At 37.4% G+C, this 27,682-nt stretch overlaps 1 protein-coding gene across 1 annotated transcript in view; it reads left to right on the plus strand.

Moving 5' to 3' along the window:
• Window positions 1-12,909, plus strand: part of LOC135198814 (uncharacterized) — a 125,818-nt gene extending 112,909 nt beyond the window's left edge. Inside the window, exons 3-5 of the mRNA XM_064226781.1 lie at window positions 7,961-8,112; window positions 9,741-10,011; window positions 10,745-12,909. Of these exons, the coding sequence (XP_064082851.1) occupies window positions 7,961-8,112; window positions 9,741-10,011; window positions 10,745-12,142 (1,821 nt within the window). The 3' untranslated portion in view covers window positions 12,143-12,909. The remainder of the gene's footprint in view (window positions 1-7,960; window positions 8,113-9,740; window positions 10,012-10,744) is intronic.
• Window positions 12,910-27,682: the final 14,773 nt, after the last annotated feature.

Consider the following 27,682-nt stretch of genomic DNA (forward strand, 5'->3'; position numbering starts at 1 on the left):
TTATTCTCGCCTCTCTCTCTCTCTCTCCTCTCTCTCTCTATCTCTCTTCATCTCTCTCTCTCTCTCTCAGTCTCTCTCTCTCTCTCATGGTGAGCAAGATTATCAATAATTAATAACAAGTAATTCAATCATTCTCCTTTATACATTTTTTCCTGTTTCTACAAAGAGTGCTATACAGGATTTGTCATTTTCTATGCACTCCCGTTAAGGACTTCCTAAGAGACTTTCTCCTTCTCTCACTCCTGAAGCTCATAACAGGTGCACACCCAAAAAAGGTTCCGGATACGTAGTACTTGTTTGAAAAGTCTCTGTAGGTACACAGGAACAAACCTGGCTAATGATCATCAAGAATTATTCCCTTTTGAATTGCTGGTCTTGCAGTGATTTTTATATGTAATCTTCATGCAACTTAATAAAAGAATATTTCTCAGTCTACTTTTAGATAAAATTTTTAAAGTCTTTTGGCAATAACCATTGAAGGACACAAGCAGCACACAGACACGATATATATATATATATATATATATATATATATATATATATATATATATATATATATATATATATGTATGTATGTATAGTTATAAATAAATATAATCTATACACACATATATATATTATACACACATTTATAAAATACACACACACACACACACACACGCACACACACCCACACAACACATACTATTTATATATATATAGACATGTATTACACATAATATATATATTATTAATATCTTATATATATACATACATATTATATAAATATATATATATATATATATATATATATATATATATAAAGAATTTCGTCTGACAGGATATAGCTTCAAAAAAAAAAAAAAAAAGGAAAAAGAACAGTCGTCACCTTCTTGGCTTAATACCTTGTTGGGGGTCACTGTTTTTAATGAGCCTTTTCCAGGTGTTTCAAACACTCACTGAAGAACTCGTTTCATAATTTGGTTTGGCAGATATTTTAAGAGCGGATGCTCTTCCTGACTCTAACTTGGATCAGAAAAGCAAAACATTGGGACAAATCCATATCACATTCTAATTGAAATCCATATCACATTCTAATTGAAATCCATATCACATTCAAATTGAAATCCATATCACATTCTAATTGAAATCCATATCACATTCTAATTGAAATCCACATCACATTCTAATTGAAATCCATATCACATTCTAATTGAAATCCATATCACATTCTAATTGCACAATCGATGATGAATAACAAAGCGAACCAGCTAATGAAGGTTGTAGAAAGTGCGTGCAATGTAATTCTTACCTTCTTACGTAGCAAATTCATTTTACAGATCCCTACTAATAACCAAGGGAAAATAAAATTTATTTAAGCTTAAACGTTAAATCTTAAATTTTGTGAAGTCGCCGAAATTACCATCGAAGGACAACCATACGCCGTAACCTTAAGATCGTTCTACGTAAATGGTAGATGTTTGAGAATCCTGAAGTAAATGTAAAATTATAATTTTTATGGTAAATTATTTAGGTAAAATTGAGGCTGGAGAGATTAGAATTTTTTTCTTATGCTGCTGGCAATTACGGGAAAATATTATACGTGAATGAGGAAAGTATTCAAGTGAAAGGATGTTCTGGGAGATTTTTTCATAGTGGTAATACGGAACGTTTGGTACTCTTTAATAAAACAAACAAACAAACACACACACATATATATAAATATATAGATATAATCTATATATATAAGATATAATTAATATATAATATATATATATATATATATATAGTATATATATTATGTATGTGTGTGTGTGTGTGAATGTGTGTGAGTGTGAGCGCGTGTATGCGTTCGTGCGTGTGTGTGTGCGTGTGAGCGTTCGTGTGTGCGTGCGCATTACCTATGTAAATATATGCAAGCAAAATACAACTTAAATCCTGGCGCTTATTCTAACAAGAAGGTCTAATCAAGTGAAACGCGAAGGGAGTGGCCACAACATTACCTTCAAAATAAACAAGAGATAAGCATGTGAACGGAGGGAAAGAGAGGAGGAAGGAAAGAAGGAAAGAACAAATAGAAAGAAAGAAAGAAAGAAAGAAAGAAGAGCTGACCTCTTCCTGTCATCCAGGCGGAGGACCTGACATCCTGTGATAAAGTCGATTTGGTCTCGCCCTCCGTTACTCCACAAGGACGAATAAGGGAGGAGGCCCTTCAGGACTGATGCATGAGGACATCGTTCTCCTGCGGCGTCCCTGTGGGAGGAGTCAGAGGGAGAGGGAGGAGGAAGCAGACAGGACCGCCGCCGCCATGCTCAAATTCCTCTGCAGGATCTGGATCGCTTCCATCCACTCGTTCACTGGAATGAAAGTTCTTGATTCAGTTATTGTTGGACTTTCAAGTAGCCCTGGTGCCTATTCATATTGGGTATATTGAATGGAATTTACAAAACATCGTAAATTATTCATAATACAATGATCCACTCCTTATATACACGCACAAAGCATGTCTGTTACTAAATCAAATTTACATTTATGTGTGTTTTTGTGTATGCGCGTTCACTCATATATGCACACGCAAACACAGACATATATACATACACACTCGTATATATATATATATATATATATATATATATATATATATATATATATATATATATATAAACACACACACACACACACACACCTCTTGGTGTGATTTACAGCATCTTCACCTACCATATAAAGGGACACGAGTTCTCTTAATAGCAGAAGACAAATGTGGATGGGCGCTCCCCACTATCTCTATTGACCTAAGGGGTGAATCATGTACCTGGCAGCTGGACGGCTGTGGTGCTGAAACGATCTTTAAAAAGGATAAGTGGCTAGCAACCTTTCCCTAAAGGATTTGCACCAAGCAATACACCTCAGGTTCCTTTTGTGTTTGAGCGCTATCACGGTGATTCTAAGATATACGCATTAAGCTACAAATGTCCTTTAATATCTAATCTGCTTACCTCGGTATTAATATATTTTCATATATGTTAACCGAATGGGAATTTTTAGTTGATAAGAAATTTCCCTTTGGTTAACATATTTGAAAATATTTCAATTCAAAGGTAGAACGAATTAGATAGTAAATGGCATTTGTAGCTTAATGCGTATATATATATATATATATATATATATATATATATATATATTATATATATTATATACACATAATGTGTGTATGTGTGTATGCAAGTGAAAAAAGTTTTTAAAAAATTTAAGTTATTTCCTTTTTCAACAAAAATCCAAACTCCTCAAAGAGGATGGTTCCAATGAAAAAAACACAGTTTCGGTCACAAATCATCATTTACCTACTGAATCAACACTTTGCCAACAATAACAAAACCTACTGAACCAACACTTGCCAACAATAGCAAAACCTCTGTCCGTATCAGCTCCTCCCAACAGGTTACTAAGGCTCATAAACGTCACGTCAGCCTCCCTACTCTCCTATATAAGGCCTACACCTAATCATCACCTCTACCTTCCATACATTCCTCCATCAAGGTCTTGAGACCTTGTCCTAGCATGTCCTAGATATCACGAGCCTCCAGCTCCAACGACCTAGCATATCTGGTCAGCGCTTTCTAGCACATCATCTCCTCACTACAAAGACTCCCAAATTATATACCATTTTCATTAGCCCGTCCCTCATTTGCCACCCTTTCACCAAACTATTCGCTACATTTCTTCCCTTTTCAACATACCTTCTTCTGCATTACATCGACATAACGGGACCTATATAAAATATAATATTTATAATATTATTTATATTTATATATTATATATATAGATAATATATATATATATATATGTTGCGCAAAATGTGGATAATTGCCAAATGTGTACATTTTGCAATTAATTTTGCCTATTGTGTACAATTTGCAGCGCTTGGCGCCTGCAAATTGTACACAATAGGCAAAATTAATTGCAAAATGTACACATTTGGCAATTATCACATTTTGCGTAACACACACACATATATATATATATATATATATATATCATATATATATATATATATTTATGTATATGTATAGTAAATATACGTATATACTATATACATATATATCTGTATGTATATATTAACAGTACATATTTTATTTTTACAGCTACCAGATGATGAGGGCATTTATAGTCCTGGGATCTATTATATATATATATATATATATATATTATATACTATATATATATATATATATATATATATATATACACGTATGTATGTATGGATGTATGGATGTTTCTATGTTTGTATGTGTACTCGCACGAGAAATGTATAGTTTGCGTATACTCGTATTCAAGAATACTTGCATACGAGCAGACAGCCATGTAAAAACTCAAAAACTCTCAACTACCCAAGCCCAATTTGGGAGCTAGAAAAATCATGACACAACTCTTAAGAATAAAAAAAAAAAAAAAAAAGGGGGGGAAAAAAAAAAAAAAAAAAAAAAAAAAAAAGGGGGGGGCGGGGGGGGGGGGGGGGGGGGGGCGTAACTTTGGAGACACAAATCCGTGGGAAAAACGACCAGCACAGATGTCGATAATGGGTCAATCACAGACGAAGAAGAATTACGCTAATCTCTGTAATTGTTTCGTATTTGGCTGGCGAATAACTCATCGCAGGTGGCAATTAACAATTCCACACGGGGCTATACATCGTACCTAATTCGCCCTGCGTCAAAGGGCGGGGCGGTGGGAGGGGCTGCCGAAAGGCAAAAAGGGGATTTGGGAGGGGCCCAGGAAAAGTTTTAAAGGTCGCTGAGAGATGAGTTAAGTGCTAACACCAGACGGAGGTTTGATGCTATCACATGGTAATATGGAAGGGGAGGGATGGAGGGGGGGGGGGGGGGGGGGTGGGGGGGGGTCGTGGTTGTTGATGATGGGACGGGGAGTCTTGGACGAGGGAGGGGGATGGCACTGCTGGCGAGGGGTTATTGGGGTGGGGGGGTTGGGGGGTGTGGGGTGTGAGATGTTGCTATCACGAGTGGTAAGTGAATCTTAAGGGTTACCGACCTACCGCGGTGGCTGAGTTCGCTTAATACGATTTGGGACGACGTTTTCCTTTTTATTTCTACTTCTTCGAATTCCTGCATCGCTACCTGTTTGGACTCCTCCATCTTTTTCTTCGTCTTCATTATTTCGTCAATACTTGACAGAATGTTCTTTCTCCTTTCCTCGCGATCGCTATGACTTTAACTTGACATTTTCTCTATTTCCTTGAGTTCATTTCCTTCACAGCAACTTGGGGACTGTTTCTTTAGACTAATCTCCTCACTTTTCTTGCAACCACAAGACAACATTCTCATCTCCCATTCGTTCTGAATCAGGGAGCCTAGTACCATGTAACAGATATCAAACAACAGATATCAAGAGCAACTGCTGGAAGCAGCTATAAAATACAACGGCATTTCATGATTTCATCTGTATGTAACTTAATGGGTACAGAGTATCTCGGTATTGCCTTCGTTTTGTACCAAGTTAATGGGGTTCCACCTGACGCTAACTGTTCTGGTTCCCGCGCCACTTATCGAAAGAGGTCGACGACATTCCGGGGCTGGTGGAATGCAAAGTATATAGAATATGGGAATTCTATATACTTTGGTGAAACGGAGGTCAACAATTTGGCGAATCACAAAAACCATATGGACAAGAAAAAGTACAACCAAGTCATAACAAATATCGCAATAAGTGCCATATATTTTAGGGAGCACTTGCATGGGACTAGTGTATAAAGGAATTTCAATGGGGATGAAACATTTTCCACGGTAAGAAGAGGTGGAATTCCTCTATCTGTCTTCTATCAGACACACGCACACACACACACACACACACCCACATGCGCACAAAATTACAAATTAACTTATCATTCCTCTCAAAGACGACTCTCTCTCTCTCTCTCTCTCTCTCTCTCTCTCTCTCTCTCTCTCTCTCTCATTAAAAAAAAAAAAAAAACTCCAGACGACCCGGAAGAATCAGATACGAAATTTTCCGACATCAAAATAACACATAAAGAAAACTTACGAGTATTTTCCCGGCATGCTATAAATGACCAATTCGCCGTGATCTGACCTGACCCGGGGTCGCTTTCCATAAGGGACGAAAGCTTTAATGTGAAGGGAGCCATATTAAACAGCGAGACAGGTAGAAAAAAAAGGAGGGACGTCACGATAAACTGCAATCTAATGATCCTAAATGACAGGACTGAGGCGAGGAAACTCCGGGAAACGCGCAACGCACCCACTGCCAGTTATTGAAGAAAGAAATATGATCGGAAAACCGCGATGGATACACGATAGACGGAGAGATAGAGAGAACAAGGAAAAAAAGCAAAAGACGAACGTTCTTAATGCGCTCTACAAATTCAGTGACCCGAGAGGAAATAAACAACACTGAGTTCGAGTAATCTTAAGTAATTTTACAAATTCAAGATAAAAGGACACAAAATTAAACGGTGCAAATGACAATCAAAGTAACGACCATGAACAATACTAAAAAATAATATACTTCATTCATGTAAAGTAGATGTTATACGTGCGAGACTAAGTACCACGAATGACAACAGAACAAGAACAAGGAAAAGACAGCATGAATAAACAAAAACGAAAGAAATAGAATACGAAAAAACCAAACATATCGAAAAATAATTTCGTAAAAACGCAAAAAAAAAAACCTTTATTCTCAATGAGTTGACGAAATATAAGGACGAACAATAAGCACAAATGGAGGTCTTCCTCGCGAAGGAGAGAACACACGCGCACAAAATGGACTTTTTTATATTATTTTTTTTTCCTTAGTCATTCCAGTGTTGGTCACGAAATCATGCTATGGGGGAACCCTATTCGTTGTGACCCCTACGTACTAAGATACAATTAGCTGTGAGAAAAGAAGGCTGGGTTATGGATGGGTGGGAAAGGCGAAGATGGGAGAAAGGAGATATACATTTGCAGAAAGAAATGTCGCAGAGAGAGAGAGAGAGAAGAGAGAGAGAGAGGAGAGAGAGAGAGAGAGAGAGAGAGAGAGGCGGCGCTGGGAGGGATTTTAATAAATAAGCTTACTATTCTATGTTATTGGATTATGTATGTATGAATGTATGTACAGAGAGAGAGAGAGAGAGAGAGAGAGAGAGAGAGAGAGAGAGAGAGAGAGAGAGAACGTCAACAACCTGCTCACTGTTTTATAAATAATAATATGAATATGTACAAAAGTTGAAAACAGTTCTTGCTGGGCGAAACCTGGGGTTCAGGATAAATGCAGACATGTTACTGCCAACACGAAAGTCAAGATGCTTGAAATGCTTTGGCAGAGAAGTGTGGAAGGTAGACACGTTTTAGCAGCAAGTACTTATAAAGAGATGTAACATTAAAGAAGTAATACTGTTAATTAAACTGTTTTAATTTGATTATTGTGCTGGTTAAAATAACAGGGAAAGAAGGAGAGCTTATATCAAAGAGAGAGAGCGAGAGAAGAAATAAAGGAAAGAAGATAATTGGATAGGTTAGGATAAAAGGGTCGTGAGACAAGCAATCAACTCAAAAGTTGCAGCGCTTGTTGGTGTTTGATACACTGACGAAAGGGAATTTGATTGAATGAGAAAATTCTTCACTGAACTGTGGTTTCATGAGTATAATTCATTCTCTCTAGATCAGCCCAAGAACAATTCCAGATAACGTGCTTTTATTTGATGACGTAACATCACAAAAAACCCGAATATCAAGAGTGCCAACTTTCCCTAGTGCAAAATGTTGGATAGCGATGGTTTCTGAGGACTTGGGAAATAAGCAGGTGTCATTTCAGTTAACCAACAACTTTGAGCTTATAGCTTTTCAGCTATAAACAGCCTAAATATCATTCGCTATGAGAGCTGTAATTAACATACCCCTTCCTTGAACTGCCACGCAGTTAATGAATTGAGAATCTAACCCCAGTTCCTTCTCGTTTCTCTTTCCAGTCATTCTTCGGACGGACGTATAACAATTTGTCTCAGGTGCACGAGTGCAAGAACGGGGGACAATGTGTCATCAACAAGCAGAATAGGACTTCGTGCAAAGCCTGCAGGCTACGCAAGTGCTTAATGGTGGGCATGTCCAAAACAGGGTCGAGGTAAGTTAAGTGCCCTTGGCAAACATGACTTTCTGTATAAGAAAAAAAAGTCAACTTAAAGTATTTTCGTGCTGAAATGGAAATTATACAGTAAGTCTGGATAATTTGTATTTCTAACAAATGAAATAGAATTCTCCTAAAAACTTTAAAATTTCTGTGAATTTATATACCAAGCATCTAACACCAAAATTGGAAATAGTGCTTTTCAAATCAAACTGATGAAAAATAAGTAATAACTCCCACAAAATGGCTTCAAGATTATGAAAATTAAACAACGAATATTTTCCATTATCTTTCGCAACTGCAATTATTATATGTAGCAAGAATACGAAGGATGATGGTAAATACTCAGAAAATGGAACCTTAGAATCACATGAACTAAGAAGGCATTTCATAAAAATCAATTCTGTCACTGATTTCTTTATCAGAGAAAAACGGCGGAAGGCTATTTCCTAATCTATTTACTTTTTCCTAGCCTTAAAAACACCACTTGGCAAAAATTACATTGTTTTACGGACAACTTAAACGTTAACATGAGCCTACTGTTAAAATGCTTGTGATACACACACACACCTGAGTTGGTTTTTTCTATTCATTTATCTGTCATTAACACACACACACACACACACACACATATATATATATTATATATAAATATATGATATATATTATATATATATACTATATATATTTATATATATATATATATATCATATATATCCACACACAGAAACACACACACACACACACACACACACACACACACATATATATATATATATATATATATATATATATATATATATATATATATATACATTACTATCCAGCTATTTTCATCAATTGTCAGAGAGGTAGTTTGTGAAGTTTCTGTTTTTTACTCATTTGTCAAACACACACACATATATGTATATATATATATATATATATATATATATATATATATATATATAATATATATATATACACATTACTATTCAGCTATTTTCATCAATTGTCAGAGAGGTACTTTGTGAAGTTGCTGTTTTTTACTCATTTGTCAAACACACACACACACACACACACACACACACACACACCACACACACACACACACACATATAATAGATATATATATATATATATATATATATATATATATATATATATAATATATATATAACATATATATGTGTGTTTGCGTGTGTGTGTTTGACAAATGAGTAAAAAAACAGAAACTTCTTAAATTATCTATCTATCTGACAAGTGACGAAAAAAGCTGAATAGTAATGTATCAGTCAGCAATAAAAAGATGTGTTCAAAGGAAAAAGAACTTTAAGAGCATAGTATATAACAAACCAAGGAATTGCAGTCTAACGAAGAGATTTCTCATACTTGCATTCACTAACAATTTGAAATATCATTTGGTCAATGAAAACCACCGATAAGCAGCAAGGAAAGAGAGTCTTAATAATAACTTATAAAGAAAAACAATGTGACTAATGGTGTGCTGAAAAATCATATTGATTTTGTTTCTTTTGCTTTAAAATGTTAAGAAAAAGAGTAAAGGCGAGAGAGCCATCCAAACTTTGTTAAATAAAGAACAAATCCCATTTCACTCCTGGTGTCTCCTCCTCGTCTTCCTTCAGGTACGGCAGACGGTCAAACTGGTTCAAGATTCACTGCCTGCTGCAGGAGCAGGCCAACTACAACGGCGTGCCCCAAAACATCAGGACGCCCATCACGCCCACTCTGCAAGACGGCTCTCTCCCATTTGTCTCCGCTCATCTGCGAGACACCATAGGGCGTGATGGACCCATCAGGGCGCCTCCGCCGCTGCCCCCTCCGCCGCCGGAGCTTCACTCTCAGGATATCCAGACTTCGCTCTCGGGACTCTCTTCCACTTCACAGATTAACGCTGTAAGTCCTACATTCACTTACGTTTTTATTTTATTTTTTTTTTAGAGAGAGAGAGAGAGAGAGAGAGAGAGAGAGAGAGAGAGAGAGATTAATATACACATTCAGTGACCTTTAGATTTTTTTGACGAACGCTTTTACCAAGTCGATAACTACCATAGTGATGGAAAAATCCAGTGAATGTTAAGGTAAGTGCCATATTGATAACGTGCTTAGTAATAGTGGGTAAAATATCAAATTGAATATTAGGGTATTTGTAGCCTAAATAGTTAACCTTTCAAAATGACACAACTAAACTTGCTTACGTGTACCTCAGACTTAAAACCATGATTTAACTAAATGTTTTATCTTTTTGGCCAAATTAACTTTTCAAAAAAAAAAAAAAAAAAAAAAAAAAAAAAAAAACTAATCTTGGCAAAAGACAGACAACCGTGATAATTAGTTTCACGTTAAGTTTTACAATCGCTTTACACGTTTGTTAAGAGAGAAACAAAATCTTACTTTAAACCCTCCAGCAATATCTGTGAAGCCTTACATTTACTTATGGCTTTCTGTCATGATCCATGACGTGAAAACTTAAGGTTCTCGTTTAACCACATACTTCCAAACCACAAAATATGATTTTAATTTTCGCTATAATTCCATTTCCATATTTCATAGCTTTATGCTATTCCACTTTGTAACGAAGTTTATCACGGGTTTTTTAATAATGTACTTTTTCTCATATTCTTTGCAGCAGGTTGAGAGGAGAATTCAGGAGGAGTCTTTGAAAGCACTTACAAGGAGCCTCAGGCATCAAGCCACAAGCCAAGATTTAGAAACATTACAAGTCCTAGAAGTGATAAGAAGGTCACAGAACCTCGAAAACTTGAGGGCACCAGACTTTGATGCCCTAAGAAGATCTGTTGATTTAGATCCAATTCGCAGGAGTCACGAATTCGAAGCCATTGACAGCCTCCGACAAATTGCCCCTGAATTTCATGCCCGGCTGGGACCCCTGGCGGTCCAAGAGTGGGAAAGGAGACTGCGGGAGGCTTCCAGGCATATGGAAACCGATGCCAAACTGGAAAGGAAAGAACACCTATCGCTGGAATTAAAGAATGACCATCGTCCCCAGGAGTGCAAGCCTGATTCAGCTAGTGGGGCTAAGGGCGTCGTCGACAGCTGCGACCATGAGGTTGTCTCGACGGTCAAGGAGGAGCCAATTAAAATCGAATACGAACACACAAAAGTGCCCATGTCAATCAGCGAAGATACCGAAAAGGCGAGACGCAGCTCGCCGCCCAAATTCCATGACAAAAAATCCACTGGTGTCCTGATGTCGGAAGAGGAGAGACTGTCGTTCTTGAAAGCTGTCAATAACCAAAGTAATTCCGTCTACACCCAGGACCACGCCCCCGTCAGTTCCCCGGCAAGAATGCCGCCAAACGCCGACCTCATCTATAGCTCTCTCAACAACAACATCTTCCCGTTCCCTCCTTATCCCCCTTTGTGGCCTTCAATGCTGCACTTCCCTCCCTTCGCTAAATTCTACCCTTCCCCTGCCGCTACCCTGCAACAAACGAACATCGACATTTTCAAAAAATCGATTTTCAATCCAACGGAACCCACAGGCTCAAGGGCCTCGCACAGGATGACAAAGGACGACGCCGTCAATAAGAAACGCTTCCTAGACGCCGTGCTGCAAGTTCAGCGTCAGAGCCTGAGCCCACAAGGACCCTCCTCCACAGGACGGACGCCTCAACCACACCACAGCGCCTCTCCCTCAGCGTCTCCTTCAGTCACCCCTACCACTACACAAGCGACCCTCCACGACCAACCTATGGACCTCACCGTCAGGAGGAAAAGGAAGATGGACAAGAGCGAGATCATTTACAACCCGGGAGAAGATCTGAGCGTGGAGGAACAAATCGAGAGCGAGGATGACAGAGAGGAGAAGTGGGTAAAGAGAGAGGAGGTCGCAGAGGAAGAGGAAGACGAGGCAATTGATGAGGTCTTGGACGTCCCCGAGGAGGATGAGGACGAGGAAATGCCCAAGAATGACGAACTGACAGAACCTGAAAGCGAGGTCAACTCAGAGGTGCCTCTCAAACTCATTAAACTGGACTCTCCCGGTGAAACTCTAGTTGCTTAGAGGATTGAGAGACTTAAAAAAGTTCTAGTTTGAGAGATAAATAGAGAGAGACAGAGACACAGAGAGAGAAATAATGAAACCGTTATGGACACCATACATATCATTTTGATAAATGTGTAAACGTTTGTGTAGAAAACTCACTTTACAAAGGTGATAATGATACTTCGAAACTTCCGAACTCACCCTTCGAAAAGAAGGCTGAAGATTCAAGTTCCGTGACACAGACAAAGGTTTTATTGTTATTTATGGTTTAATGAAATGGACCAGATAGTGGGTATATGGGTATCTGACTTGTGAAATAAAAGAATAAAAAAAGAAGAAAAAATCCAAGTGCTTATCAAAACGTAGAATTTTATAGTGTGATCAAGCGGCTCTAAGTCATACAAGTGCCATACCGAACATTAAACAAAGGGAATAATACCGATAATAATAATAATAAGAATAATAATCATAGAAGATATAGTGTTTTTATTTATAATGACTCTACCACTTTGCTACTCTTCGTAATACAATAGAGTTTAGTTTATGGATTTCTATGTATTTTGTACGTATATCACGCTACCTTGGAGCAACTCACAACACTTCGGTCTTCCATTGTTGGTTTAACACAAGACACGAGGATATTTATATAATGTATAAACAAGATGCCATGACAGTCTCACTACTAGGGCGATGATGATTCCTTCGACTTTGAAGCCAATTAGTGTCATAACTCAGAGATGAACGTGTAATAGAAATGTGCGTACTTGTCTAAAGCGTACAACTAATGTGGATATAAATTAATATATATATATATCTATATATATATATATATATATATATATATATAGTGGACTTTAATATATATATATATATATATATACATATATATATATATATACCATATATAATATATATATATATATATATATATATATATATATATATATATATATATAGTGGACTTTTAAATAGTAAAGCTCTCTCCTGCAGAAAAAATAAGTATTATGAGGTTATGAGGAACGAACACCCAATGTGTTTAGAACGCTAGGAAGAAATTTCTGGAAAAAAAGGTTCGTTTCCGAATCCTGCAATGAATAGCCTAACTCTTTCTTTAAAATTTAAAGCCATTGTATAATTCTGGGTAATTTACTCTCGTCATGTCTCCCTGAAGGCAGGGACACATAAAACCTCTAATTAATTTAAGCTGGTGTGGAATCACTCCTATCCGATCAAATCTACCTAACCTCAACTAAGGGATTTTAATACCAGAAATGAACTGAGAAATGGAAAGAAGAAAAAAAATATTAAGTTATTTAAAACTCTAAGGTAAACGCTCTCCATATTTTACACCTATCCTTACAGTTTCGGAAATTACGAATGTGAAGGGCATTCCAACAAAAATATATATGAAAAAAACATGTCAGACAAAATAAATAACATTATAACTCATTCGGTTATCATCTACAGCTGAGTTTGAAGGTTTCCGAAATGTCAATAGATAAATTTACATATTTTCTCTGGTTTTTTATATATGGTTTTCAATCTGCTCAGTAACTCAAAGCCTAATGTTTCACGATTTAGGTACAGACATTAACAGCGTCGCCACCGCCACCCCTCCCCCCCCCCACCCCCAATAAAATGGACACGATACACTTGCATATCACCATAAATAAAATTTCTGAGCAACTATGGTAAGGAATCTAAAGAAACATTTCTTAAGACAAAACTGAAAATCAAACTATATAAGAAAGATTTTCGGAATTAAAATAAGTGTGTAAGCTACATTGATTGAAGAGCACCGGTGATAATCTAATGGAAATAAAGAATGAAATAATTAGAGAAAAAAAAGAAAAGAAAAACTGTTCATTAAATCAGAATTGTCATGAAGCTTATCCAACGAACTGAAGCCGTAAAATTAAATGTGGTGACCTGTCTCCCTTATTACACACCATAACCTCCTCCTAATTTTCGTTGCTTCGAGTACAACGCCCAGTGCAGATCCTAACACCAGCCGCTTGCTTTAGCCTTAATAGGGAATTGTCTTTGTTTTGTGTGTTTTCTTGTTACTGTGTTTGTTCGTGGATTAAATGTACAAATCGTTTCCTATGTCGTTTCTACCTTATACCGCTATCATAATGACCTATAAATATATTTTTCTGTGTTTTTTGTTCTCTGTGTTTTTGTTTGTCCTGCATGGAAACGCAATCATCTCTTTATTTGTCTATTTGTATTGACGTTGCAAATAAAAACTCACATATATGTGGACTTGTAACTTTTCCTACGAGATGCTAATGAAGCGAGAGAGAGAGAGAGAGAGAGAGAGAGAGAGAGAGAGAGAGAGAGAGAGAGAGAGAGAGAGAGAGAGATCCAGTATTAAAAAAGTGGAGAATCACTTGCCATAACAGGTACAGTCGGCAAAATCTGAATGAATATGTAAAACTTACAATCGAAGGAGGAGCTGATCTAGCTAAGGATTATTATTATTTTTTTTTTTTACTTCAAATTTCCGGAAGGTAAGTAACACTAACGATAGAAATTAAAAAACGACATGCAAAGGCCCAATGGACCAGGTTTCAAATGCTCTAGAAAGTGCAATTTTGTTTCCGCGCTTTTATTTATACAACACATTCAAACAGATTCATACCTTCGCATATATACACACGGTTGCAAGTACGCATGTGCATGCTGACAAGCACACAAATGACTGTTAGTATGCGTGCAGCACATTATTTATGTACATTGCACGTAATGCATATTCTTTGTTTAGCTCTTCTTTATTATATCTACGATCTGTTACGAACAGAAATTGCTTAGAACATTCTACATGCATCACATTGAGCCTTGCTGTTGGGATCTAAGCACTTTTTATCGTGGTGCTACATCATACATTTAAGCATCACATTTTCACAGGAGCTAACCGTTTTCTAGTGTTGAATTTAAGGTGAAACGTAACCATTGCAAAACTAATTGGTCATATTCTTTTCCTTCCTTTAAATTCAACAATTATTAAGCCACCATTAATGTCTGACCACAATTTATCTATCGCTGCTTGTTCAAAAATGATGAATGTTTCAGCATATACTATATAATATATATATATATATAGAATACAATAGATATAGTATATATATATATATGTATAATATATATATATATATATGATATATATATATATATATATATGATATATACCAATATATATATATAAGAATAATATTATATATATATATATATATATACATAATATATATATATATATAATATAAGATATATATATATACACCACACACACACACACACACTTACATATATATTATATATATATATATATATATTATATATAAAACAACACACACAAACACAACACACCCAGATATATAATCTATATATACAAATTAATATTATTATTAAAAATAGTACTATATTATATTATTAGATCATTATCAGTGCCAATCAACATACATATGCATGTGTATGTATGTACGCATGTATGTATATGCATATTTCGGTGTAAGTATGTGTAATCTTGATAAACTGGCATTTTCGTTCGCGGAAAATTTAGCAATGAGACTAATACCGTTAAGCTGAGACATAGCTTTCTGTCAAATAACCATAAAACGCAGAAGACTGAATGACCATTCCTTGCACACATAAGCAATTGCATAATAAAGTTTCATACCGGATGTGTTCAACTGAGAATATACTGCGTCTACGTATATTACAAGCGAGAGACAAGTTATGCATTTTTTGAAAGCAAAGGTTGGTAATAACTCTGCTATACAAAAGGATAAAAGTATACACTTTTCTCCAACTCAAGTTAATGAGATTTGAAAGCAATACGATGTGAACTGAAACTAATACAGACATCGAACTCATGGAACAAATGTCCTCTATCCTGCTTTATTTCCTGCGCTGGTTAATACTACTTCTAGTTACCTTTCTTCTTAACTGACCTACATAATAGGCTTCGAACAAAATCGTGAACAGGAAATCTGCGCTGTCACCGAACCAGATGAACTATGAAGTCTGCCAATACTCTCTGCGGTTAAACTAGTGACAAACCGCAACGCAAGAAAAAAAAAGACGGTACTTACAGCGGGTCTCTGGGCTGAGAGGATGGGAGAGGGAAGCAAAATCTGAGCAGTCAAGTCATAAACATGTTCAGGATAAAAACTTTATCAATTATAAAACAAAACAGGCGGCAAATATATAATAAGGTAAAACCTTTTATACAAAATGGAAAGCTAGTACATCATGGATATGAAAATGAGAAATATAACTCAGGAACATCTTTAAAAAAAAAAAAACTGCAAAAGAGAAAGCGAGGAATCCCCTTTTATCTCGCCAGACTTTCTCGATGGTTGAGAGCGTCTAAAGTTACTCTCTTGATATTCGTCGGACGGCGTCATTACTGTCAGTTCACATGATAAAAATATTTTCGGGCAGTAAACAGGAAGAATTAAGACGATCTTACGCAGGAAGTTGCTTGCCGGAATACAAGACGACGAATAAATCACTGGATAAGTTAAAGGAATTTTAGTCATAAGTCGTTTGAAATAATAAAGATATCTTAGGTGAAGAGCCAATTTATATTTTATTTTCTTATTTCATTCGATGAAACCTATCCACTTGGAGGAATCAAGGCATTACAGTTATAAATCCTGTTAGAGTAAGCATTCACTATAGTAACAAATACTGTCAATTACCAGTCGCATCTGTCTATCAGATCAAATATAATTTTACTTGGAAATCTTCTAGTTGCATAAAAAGGAACTGTTTTAATGAATAAAACTCTTCTTCACTTCTCTGAACCTCCTTTGTCTTCCTGCCGGTCTAACTCATTGTTACAGTATTCTCTAAATTTCTGCGTTAATTTAAAGACACAAACTGACCACCAGGACTTTGAGAGCATCTTTTCCACTTACCTGAAAATAGGTCCCACAAAAACCGTATACATCCACCAGCTCAAAAAAATAAATGAAAAAGAAAGCACTCTAGAAGCGCATACCTCTTCCATCTTAAATACAATATAAAGCACTCAAAGAGTGCATTCCTCTGCCGACTAACTAAAGAAAAATATAGGAGTCAAGGCTAAATGGGTCCGAACCATTTTGTGAATGAAATAATCATCTGAGATTATTATGTAAATAATAATAATAATAATAATAATAATAATATACTTTATTAAAAGTAATGGCTACTTCAGCAGCGTTACACTTGTAGAGATTCTTCTCTATTTTGCGAATAGCGGCTTTTTCAGTGCTACTTAAACAGGCTAGTAGAGCGCCTATAGAGGTCATGGTAAAATACAGGGTCAAAATAGGTGTATATATTTGAATTTTACAGATAAACTATGATACCATAGTCATCAAAGTCATTAACGATTTTCTCTCTCTCTCTCTCTCTCTCTCTCTTTTTCTTAAAGCGAGCTTTCGTCTGGAGCTGCCAGACATCCTCGGGCTGGGAAGCTGAGGGTGGACTGATCTTGGTGCGGTGTCCGTCCTCCTTATATCTGTGGTTGACAGCAGGGGGTCTGCCCCATGCTTGTCTCCTATTGGCTGGTGGCGGTGAGTCTTGTTTTCATTGGCTGCCTGAGCCAGGTCTCAAGCCACTTTCTTCGGGCCGATGGTTGCGTTGCAGCATATCCTGCAGCCGCCTGGACCTCCTAAGCGGCGCTGTAACATTGATGGGCGTTGCGCTACGCTGTGGGACGTCACGGCTACTTTGATTTCCATCGGCTGCAGGAGTACCACGTTCGGGGGCGTTGTCATCCATAGAGTTGTCATGATCGGTGGTGTCATTGTTGGTGGCAGGTCTTCTCATACTCGTAGGGAGGAGAAATTCTTCCTGCGTCGTATTCAGAGTAGGTTTTATTTGCTGGATGAGTAGCGCCTCCAGCAGGCGCAACCGACGGGCATCAGGGGCCTTCCCGATGATCTTCGTGTTCTTTATGATGACATCTCGGGAGATGGCCTCGTGATGTTTGGTGCGGGCGTGATTCTTTATAGCCCCCTCTTGGGCGTGGCACGAGAGTCTCTTCGACAGTCGCATGGTAGTCATACCTACGTAGGCGCCGCTGCATTCGCGGACTGGGCATGTATATTGGTACACTACATGCGTCTGCTTCAGGGGTTCTCGTACCTGTGGAGAGGGGTTATTTTTCATAATAAGATCGCGCGTCCTCCGATTCTGGTAATATATGATTAGGTCGATATTCTTGGTGTCGTCAGTCGGGGATACATTATCGGAAATAATTTTCTTAATGGCGTCCTCTTCTTCACGGTAATGGGAACTCATGAAGGCTTTGTAGTACAGCTTGATATTATCCTGGGGGCGGGGCTGCGGGCTCTCACTACCGTACCATTTCTCCAGGGCTGTGCGGACTTCCTTGCTGATTAATTTATTTGAGTACCCATTATTCACAAGTACTTGGGAGGCGCGGTCGAGTTCCTGGTGAGTGTCCTGCCAGGTTGAGCAGTGGGAGAGGGCCCTCCTGACGAAGGCCCTGACGGTGGTGCTTTTGAATCTGGCGGGGCACTGCTGTCAACCACAGATATAAGGAGGACGGACACCGCACCAAGATCAGTCCACCCTCAGCTTCCCAGCCCGAGGATGTCTGGCAGCTCCAGACAAAAGCTCGCTTTAAGTTTAGAGAGAGAGGAGAGAGAGAGAGAGAGAGAGAGAGAGAGAGAGAGAGAGAGAGAGAGAGAAAATCGTTAATGACTTTGATGACTATGGTATCATAGTTTATCTGTAAAATTCAAATATATACACCTATTTTGACCCTGTATTTTACCATGACCTCTATAGGCGCTCTACTAGCCTGTTTAAGTAGCACTGAAAAAGCCGCTATTCGCAAAATAGAGAAGAATCTCTACAAGTGTAACGCTGCTGAAGTAGCCATTACTTTTAATAAAGTATGCTTGAGAGAGGGTCTGCTTCCTAAGTACAATAATAATAATAATAACTTTAAAAATTAAGTACTACTATTTTTATTACCATCATTCTTCAAAGAAACTGTCTTTACATATACAACATAAAACAAAATAATGTAATTACTTTCACACACCGGGCACTATCATTAAATGTATTTGTATCCGAGACCACAGCCTGATAAAAGTTACTTCCGTGCCTTATCTCTTACAGAGGAATAGCTTTTAAATAATCTCCTTTAGGTAACTGTAAAACAATAAAACGCATTTCTATCTAAGAGAAAAGCCCAACAATAAATTTAACTCCGACTTTGCTAAACTGTAAGAGATAAATGTTTAAGTTTTGTTTACTGAATTTGAATATAAAAAAGTAAAATACGAAATCTACTTAGCTACCAATTTTAAGAAGCATAATTACACAAGCATCATTTATTCTATACACAAAGACACACACATATATATATATATATATATTAAGGACAAACTGATGCAATCTAATTATAGAAACAAACCCCATGCAAGTACCAACTTACACATCAATCATATGCTTTCGCACAAGCACGAACTCACATACCCCATGCCCCTCCCTCCCATCCAACCGGCTAACACATTCTAACATAAAAAAAAACGTGTCAGCAAATAATGTAAACAACACTTTCACCTACAACAAACATCCCTAGGGCAAGTCTCAATGGCCGCACAAACACCCATTTAGAACTTCTTGTAAGGGCACATACAGCTCCTTTCGCCAACACCATTCACAAGGACCACTCGCACTAACAACTTTGCACTGCTAATTGTATTTGCAGTACTAACTATCGACGGGAACTTGTAGGGTCCACGGGGGTGAACAGCGGTGGTAGAGTTCCGTGCGACCTTCCTTTGCTAAAGAGGTAGGGTGACAAGTTTCTCTCTCTCTCTCTCTCTCTCTTTCTCTCTCTCTCTCTCTCTCTCTCTCTCTCTCTCTCTCTCTCAAGCCTATAATTTTTCACTGGAAACTTAGAATGCTGATATTAATACTACTACTACTACTACTACTACATAGCTACTACGACTACCACTACTGCTACTTTAACTACTACTACTACTACTACTACTACTACTGCTACTATCAATTATACTATAACTACAAACCAAGCTCCAATCGTAGTTGGATAACCAGAATGATGCAATAATAAAAGCCCCAAGACATGGAATAGGGGAAACAGCCCAGAACGAAAAACTAAATTGATAACCAAAAAGTAGACTATGAGAGAGAAACAACATAGGAAAAATTGTGATAAATAACAACGCAAAATAAATAAGACAAATAACAACAGACTATGAAGTGAGATTCATGGCAGCCATCTCTGCAACAAATTATTTCCACCAAATTCGATCTTGGATTTGGACTGTGAAGAGTATTCCACAATTCGGTCACAATAAGAATGAAAACTAAAAAGTGTTAGGTACTGAAGCTCACAGAACAAAGGCCAAAACGAGGAGAATAAAGAATTTCAACATTTACACGGGATTGACAGGCCTCCAAAAATCTTGAGAGACTTTCTCAGTATACCATCTCTGCCCAACTAAATATGAGATGGACCGGGTATATTTCTCAAAAGTTAATTTGCAATCAACAATGACACCTTGACCTTTAAATACGTTGTTTGTAGTTGAAGAAAACTTTCAATGAAAATGTATGTCGGGGGGTTCAACATCCTAGACTTGCTTACAATCATGCTTTGAGTATTTTAAAGGGTTTAACTTCATTTCCCGAGAATGAGTTTTCATAAATCCCAGTGAAGAGAATATCAGCAACCACAGATCAATACTCAGGAGAGGGTATCGATGCAAAGAGTAGCATCACCAGCATAAGTAGAAAGTTGGATTTCAAGGCCAAACTATATACCGTTCGTATAATTGGACAAGAATATCCTCGAGAACACTGTAGTGCCCATTAACAATAACTCTAAGCAATGTGTAATTCAAAATTGCAATAATAATACTAAAAAATGGCTCACTATCATCGAAAGAGCAGCACTGAAATCAAGATTAATCATATGGTTTTCGGCCAGAATCTCGGGTTTTCTATACAACACTCAAAACTGCAAGAAGAGCATCACAAGATCCCAGGCGCTTCCGTAGGCCAAATTACAAACTATGAAACAGACGATAACTTTCAGCATAAGCATTCTGTAATTAGCGGAGCTAGAAACACCAGCCACATTTAGCCAATTCTTCACCTCAGGCAAAGTTATTGCTACTGATAATGAAATGAAATGAGATCATTGTTATCAAGGTATAAAGAATAAGCTTATTTATGAGCAACTGGTAGACGTTTCCGTAAACGGTGGTGGAAGACTGACGTCATAACCCGACATTGGTGGGTAGACGTGGCAATTCTTTAGACTTTCATAACTATTATTTTAAAATTTCAGTCTTCATATTTTAATTCCCAGAGGAGGGAGAGGGTATGGTAGTGGAGTTAAAGTCGGGGAGGGGAGGGAGGGGAGGGTTACTGAAAACGACCTTATTAGAATCCCCCAGTCGCGAATGAACGATCAAAATAAACTGCACTATGCAGAGATGTACCGGATCAAAACCTCCTTTCAAAAGTCTCTCGGGATTATAATTCCTCATTATCCTCATTACTATTCTGTAAGATGACGGAAGAGTGACTAGTATTACCTACAAGGCAGATCTCAAACAAATGTCAGTAATGCTTAGTTGATGTCAATATAATTGCCAGAATTCAATGAACTCTTAACGTCTCGATTCCGTGGTATCTTTGCATACATTTTTCAATAAAAATAAAACTTTTAATCCGAAGCCGGAGAGAAAGCATGAAGTGTATTATGAAGATAGTACATCCGGGATCATGAAAAATATAGAGGCAAAGGTAACGATGAGCTTTCAATTTCCTGATACCTGACAGTGACTGGTTGGGTTGGGTTGAATATAGAATTCAAACCAAAGGCCAAGCACTGGTGGGACCTATGAGGTCATTCAGCGCTGAATCGGAAATTGACAGTAAATGGTTTGAAAGGTATAACAGGAGGAAAACCTCGCAACTATGAATCAAGTGTTAGGAGAGGGAGGAAAGTAAGATGAAGAAAGAGAATATGAAAGGAGGTACAGTAAGAGGAACGAAAGGGGTTGTTGCAGCTAGGGGCACGTGGTATCTACCGTGCACCGAATGAGCTCCACTGACAGGATTGGCTGGTTGGAATCCACACATAAAAACTATTTATTATAATTATCTGAAGTACAGCTGTTTACGACAAACATTATATTTAAATGCTTTAAAGTGTTTAACTGTGCATGTGCACATGCATATAAGCACAGTTTAGAAAAACATCATGTGTACATATTAGAGGTATGAAATGGATATGCTAAAGACACCTGACGGAAATGTCCACTATAGTTTCCGTTGAAATAAGCTTTTCATAATGAAAAAAAATCCTATAAAAATCACGACATCGATTCAACACCTTTTGTGATAAAAATTATACTGCTACGACAAGACCCCATAAAGCCTTTTCGAAAATAACTCAGACCACTCTATCTTATAGCTCATCTGACCTGCAAAAGAAACCGTTAGAAAACAAAATACGCGAATGAGAAACGAACTAAACACGATAAGCAGGAAAAATAATAAAAAAAACCTAATTTATTAAGGGGAAGGAGTAAATAAAAACGTCCGCAACAATCAATGAAAGAAAGAAAGGCAAAAAAGCCGCTTTCCCATAAGGACGTCGAGATTGAATAGAGTTGCACCACAAGGCGCGACCTTTCGTAAAAGGCTCACCGAACACGCCTTCCTGCCAACCTCCGCCATGACATATTATAGCGAAAAATACCCCCACGTCTGGTAGATTAAGACTGTCGCACACTTTATGAGGACGATCCGGGGTGCACGCCCTAGAAAACGGCCCTATTTGGGCATCGGGACAGATAACTGTCACTTGGGACATGCACTGGGTCAAACATCAAAACAATCACATGGCGCATGCGTAGGAGAACGCAAAGGGACATCTAGCGCATGCGTGGGAGAAAACGAGATTTATTCGGCACGTCCTTGTTTGTTATTACTGTCGTAGTGATTTCATCAGTCCGCAAATGAGGTCTCGTTAAGAAAAGTGAGGTCGGAACAGACCATCTCATTAACTGCATTGAGATGAGAGCTATAAACAGACATATAAATGTGACGCCATGCGCTTATATGAAGAGAGACAGAGTGAGAGGAGGTTACATATTGTGTCCAGCTTTCATTTCTATGTGACAGGATTATGACTTGAAGCATACACAATCAATAGTATCTGTAGCCCATCGTTACCCCTCCTCCATAACAAGTCTCCATTGTAGACCAATATACTTTCACTATTAATTTTGCCGTTCCAGCCTTTTTCTCTTACGAACTTTGGGTCTGTTTATGATGTTCTAAAATACTGTGCCCAACTCATGGTGCTTATTATACTTCACAGTTCTGGAACAACACATAAAACTTATTAATTCTAATTATTTAGTTGCTTAAAGCACCAGAGTTTTCACCAATAACTCACATGTAGCGGGTTTCAAGCCCTATTTAGTTCGACTATATCAAAGTTTGCTTTATTAACGCTTAATATAAATCTTTCATGGCTTATGAAATGAAAAATAATTCTTCATATGGAATTCTCTCTCAGAATTGTTTAAATCAACAACTTTATCTTTCCTTTTTAAGAAACTGATATGCAAGAAATTTAACAAAAACATCTTTGCATAATCCTATCGAGCGTTCCTGAGGAAAGGATCATTACATTGAGAAGAAACTTCAGTGTTCATCTTTCTCTCTAAAATTCTGTTCCACACTGTCGGTACAGCAGGCTTCATAAATTCAATACATACATTTTCCCAGTGTAACGTAAAGCATAATAGCAAGCGCTAAGCACCTTTCCTTTAATTCATACGTAAAATACTTAGCGATGAATAATTTGAGTATCTTATTAACTTTTCTTCATCCTTCTAGCAGTTATTACCCACAATCTAACACGAAATTGCTCCTGTTACGTAAACACAAGATTAAATATTAAAACCGTTATTTGGAAACGATCAAGAATTTTTCTTAAACAATTGTCTCTACATTTTCCTTGTTTATAGTGGCTCAAAAAGCTCACAAAATCACAATGGCCCTGAATTTTCTTTAATGCTATTATGAGTAAATATAATAAAAAAGAAAATTCATATTCGATGGCCTTCAAAACATGATTTGCATACGACATGTAGCAAAGTATAGAAGATTTTCCGTTCAATAATATAGCAGATAAAAGAGAGCCGGAAGTGGAATGCCTGAAAGTAGCTAAGGTCAAACCAATCCATATAATTTGCATAGTTAGGAAGGTTTCTTGCAAAAAAATAAAACCAACGCTTCTATTTTAAATCGAGTGCAAATAAAAGGCCTCACAATTTCTCCTGCTTCGCTATAAGACGGAAAAAAATCACGAAATGATCATTAAATTAAAAGGAGTAATAATAATAATAATAATAATAATAATAATAATATAATAATAATAATAATAATAAGACTGACTTGACAAGATGTACAAATGTTTACTGGAGCTAAAGCACATCTTCATGATATACGTTCTAATAAAATAAGTAGTCAGTATCAAAATAAGAAGAGAACGGGTTCTGCAGTGCAAACGGGACACTGCGCAGAAGCTAAGTACAAAGGTTTTGGAGAGAGAGAGAGAGAGAGAGAGAGAGAGAGAGAGAGAGAGAGAGAGAGAGAGACCTCAGGGGAAGTCTATGTTTTTCTTCATTAACAACTACCGAAAGAGCTACATAAGTATTGGATTTATCTGAAAATTTATTTTTAAAAGTTCTCTCTAAAGGAAGTGCTTGAAGCTAACTGCCAGCCAATAATATCGAGAGCCATTTTTCAAAATACAATAAATTATATCTACCGTAATTCAATTTAATATACTTACAAATGATCTTTAATGTCAAACGGTCAGACTGAATCTGATGTCGCAGCATACCAGTATGACGGAACCTGAAATTATAAAAGGAAACTGTCCTGTAAACATAACAAAACACGAAAATAGAGTATATATATAAAAAAAAAGTGATGTAAGAGTTCCCACAACCTATGAAACCCTACAACCTCAATTCCAGCATTAGGACTCCGGCGTGTTCGTCCAAGAGACCACCGATTCGAAATACCTCGCCTATGTTAGCTCAAATCTTTATCTAGGGCGGGTATGGCACGATTATGTTAAAGAGCACTGATGGATCATGGCTCACACACACACACACACGCACAGAGAGAGAGAGAGAGAGAGAGAGAGAGAAGGAGAGAGAGAATACACAATACATCATCAAGAGGATGATTGTACGTTTCACGGAGACGTAAATGAGGGAAGAGGAGCAATTTACGATTACCAATAATGAAATCGGCGGGAAAATAGTCTGAAAATACGCCCATGCACGCCCGCACACAAACGTGTGGAATGCTGTATCATGTAATTACCGAGCAAAAAAAATAAATAAATAAAAAGGGGTGGGGGGCACACAAATATGACGAAAACTAAAACGGACACTTACAGAAAGTAAAACGATGAATAATTACTGGGGAAACACGTAAATACAACCATATTCACAAATCTGCAAATACCCACATGAGCTCATAGTACATATATAAAATTCTATCTTTAATATACAAGCATCTTTCTAAACGTATACAAACAAACAATTATATCTACAGAAAAGTGTGCAAACACATCGCATATATATAGAACTTAATGATTTCCTAAATATTTAATATAATTCTTCCATATTTGCGACGGCATCAATAACAAAAAAAACAGATATTTTCTAAAGATACGTCATGTCTCGGTTCTTCAATACTAATGCAAGAATGTGATGCATTACTTCAACATATTATCAGACCTTTAAATAAACCTGTAAGCGTCCTATTTCAAGAAATTATTGCACACTTGAGAGAGAGAGAGAGAGAGAGAGAGAGAGAGAGAGAGAGAGAGAGAGAGAGAGAGAGAATTTCCAATGAGGTGGAGCAAAGGGTGGTGTGACAGTCGGTCAAACAAAGAGACGAACAGGGAGCAAAGTGGCCGGAAAAAACTCATATTGACACAGCCTTTCTTCCCCTTCTCTCTCTCTCTCTCTCTCTCTCTCTCTCTCTCTCTCTCTCTCTCTCTCTCCTTTCACGGGTTAATGCCAGAGTCGCTCAAGCTGTGTAACTAGTCCATTTCCTTTTCACTCCCCCGCTTACAGAGAGAGGCGGCCGGGTCCCTCTTCCCTGCCCTTGTCAATCTTACATGTCGTTGTAAAGACCTGCAAATCACGTTACGCATTCTTATTAACCTGTTTCAAACCTTCCCCCCAACTCCATCTCTCTCTCTCTCTCTCTCTCTCTCTCCTCTCTCTCTCATCGTGTTTACGGCGTAAAGATAAAACCTAATACTCCGCATATATTGCGCATTCCTATCAAAAGTTTCATAGCATGATACGTAATTTTTTGGGTCATATCAAGAACATTTTCCGGCTAAAACGACTCCAAATCATTATGGCCCTCTCTCTCTCTCTCTCTCTCTCTCTCTCTCTCTCTCTCTCTCTCTCTCAATATGCTTTTGCACAAGAACTTTCATTTTAACATAACTGTGCAACTGAAGATACAGGGGAAAAACAGGATAATAAAAAATGTATCTTACTACGTTCCGCTCCGTCATATATTTTTCAAAATAACTAACAGCATTAATATTTGTTACTTTCTCGTTTTAGAGTATCGTGTCCATGAGCGTACGTGCACCTACTACTGCAGTTCCTTCACTTAGGGCAATTAGAATAGCAATGGGACTTCGTCAAAATTCACATTAAATTGCTTGAAGTATACGATGAAAAAATAAGGAATCAATCGAATAATAATATTTGGAGGAGCGTACAGATGTATATAATATAAAATACACACACATGTATGTATGTAATACATACATATTATATATATATATATATATATATATATATATATATATATATATATATATTACAATGAAAAACTCCAAAATTAAGATATAAAAGTCGTCAACCCTTCGGAAATCTTTAAGCATAAGACATTTTGGAGTCATCGAGCAAAAATATGCATAATTAGCCTCGACATGAGCCAACCAATATAGCGAATAAGTAAAATAAAAATGCACATTCATTTGATGTGCCAAGGAAATCTGGTTGTGCGAGATCCTTTCCCTGTGAGGCAAAACTGTGGGAATCATTGCAAATATAAAAAGAAATATGATATAGAATTTCCAGTATATTCCCTGTGCTTATATACATATATATATACACACACACTCACATATATTTTTATGATTAATCAAGAATCATGTAATGAAGCACAGTTCAATAGCAGAAACAACCTCAAACGACAAATACAGTCTTCCGCCATTCCTCTAACAACAGCACAAGGGAGGGTACGACAAGGGCTGGGGAGGATGGGGGGGTTCAGGTATGTCGGGGGAGGGGGAGGGGCCGCCATCGGAGTGGTTTAGTGCAAATATTGACCAGAGAACGTGGACGGAGCCTCAAGGAAAAAAAAAAAAAAAGAAAAAAAAATCGGAAACCACGGCCGCCTTATGAATATGTATGCAGG

This window comes from Macrobrachium nipponense, chromosome 22 (assembly GCF_015104395.2).
Source record: "Macrobrachium nipponense isolate FS-2020 chromosome 22, ASM1510439v2, whole genome shotgun sequence".
In the NCBI taxonomy this organism is placed as follows: domain Eukaryota; kingdom Metazoa; phylum Arthropoda; class Malacostraca; order Decapoda; family Palaemonidae; genus Macrobrachium; species Macrobrachium nipponense.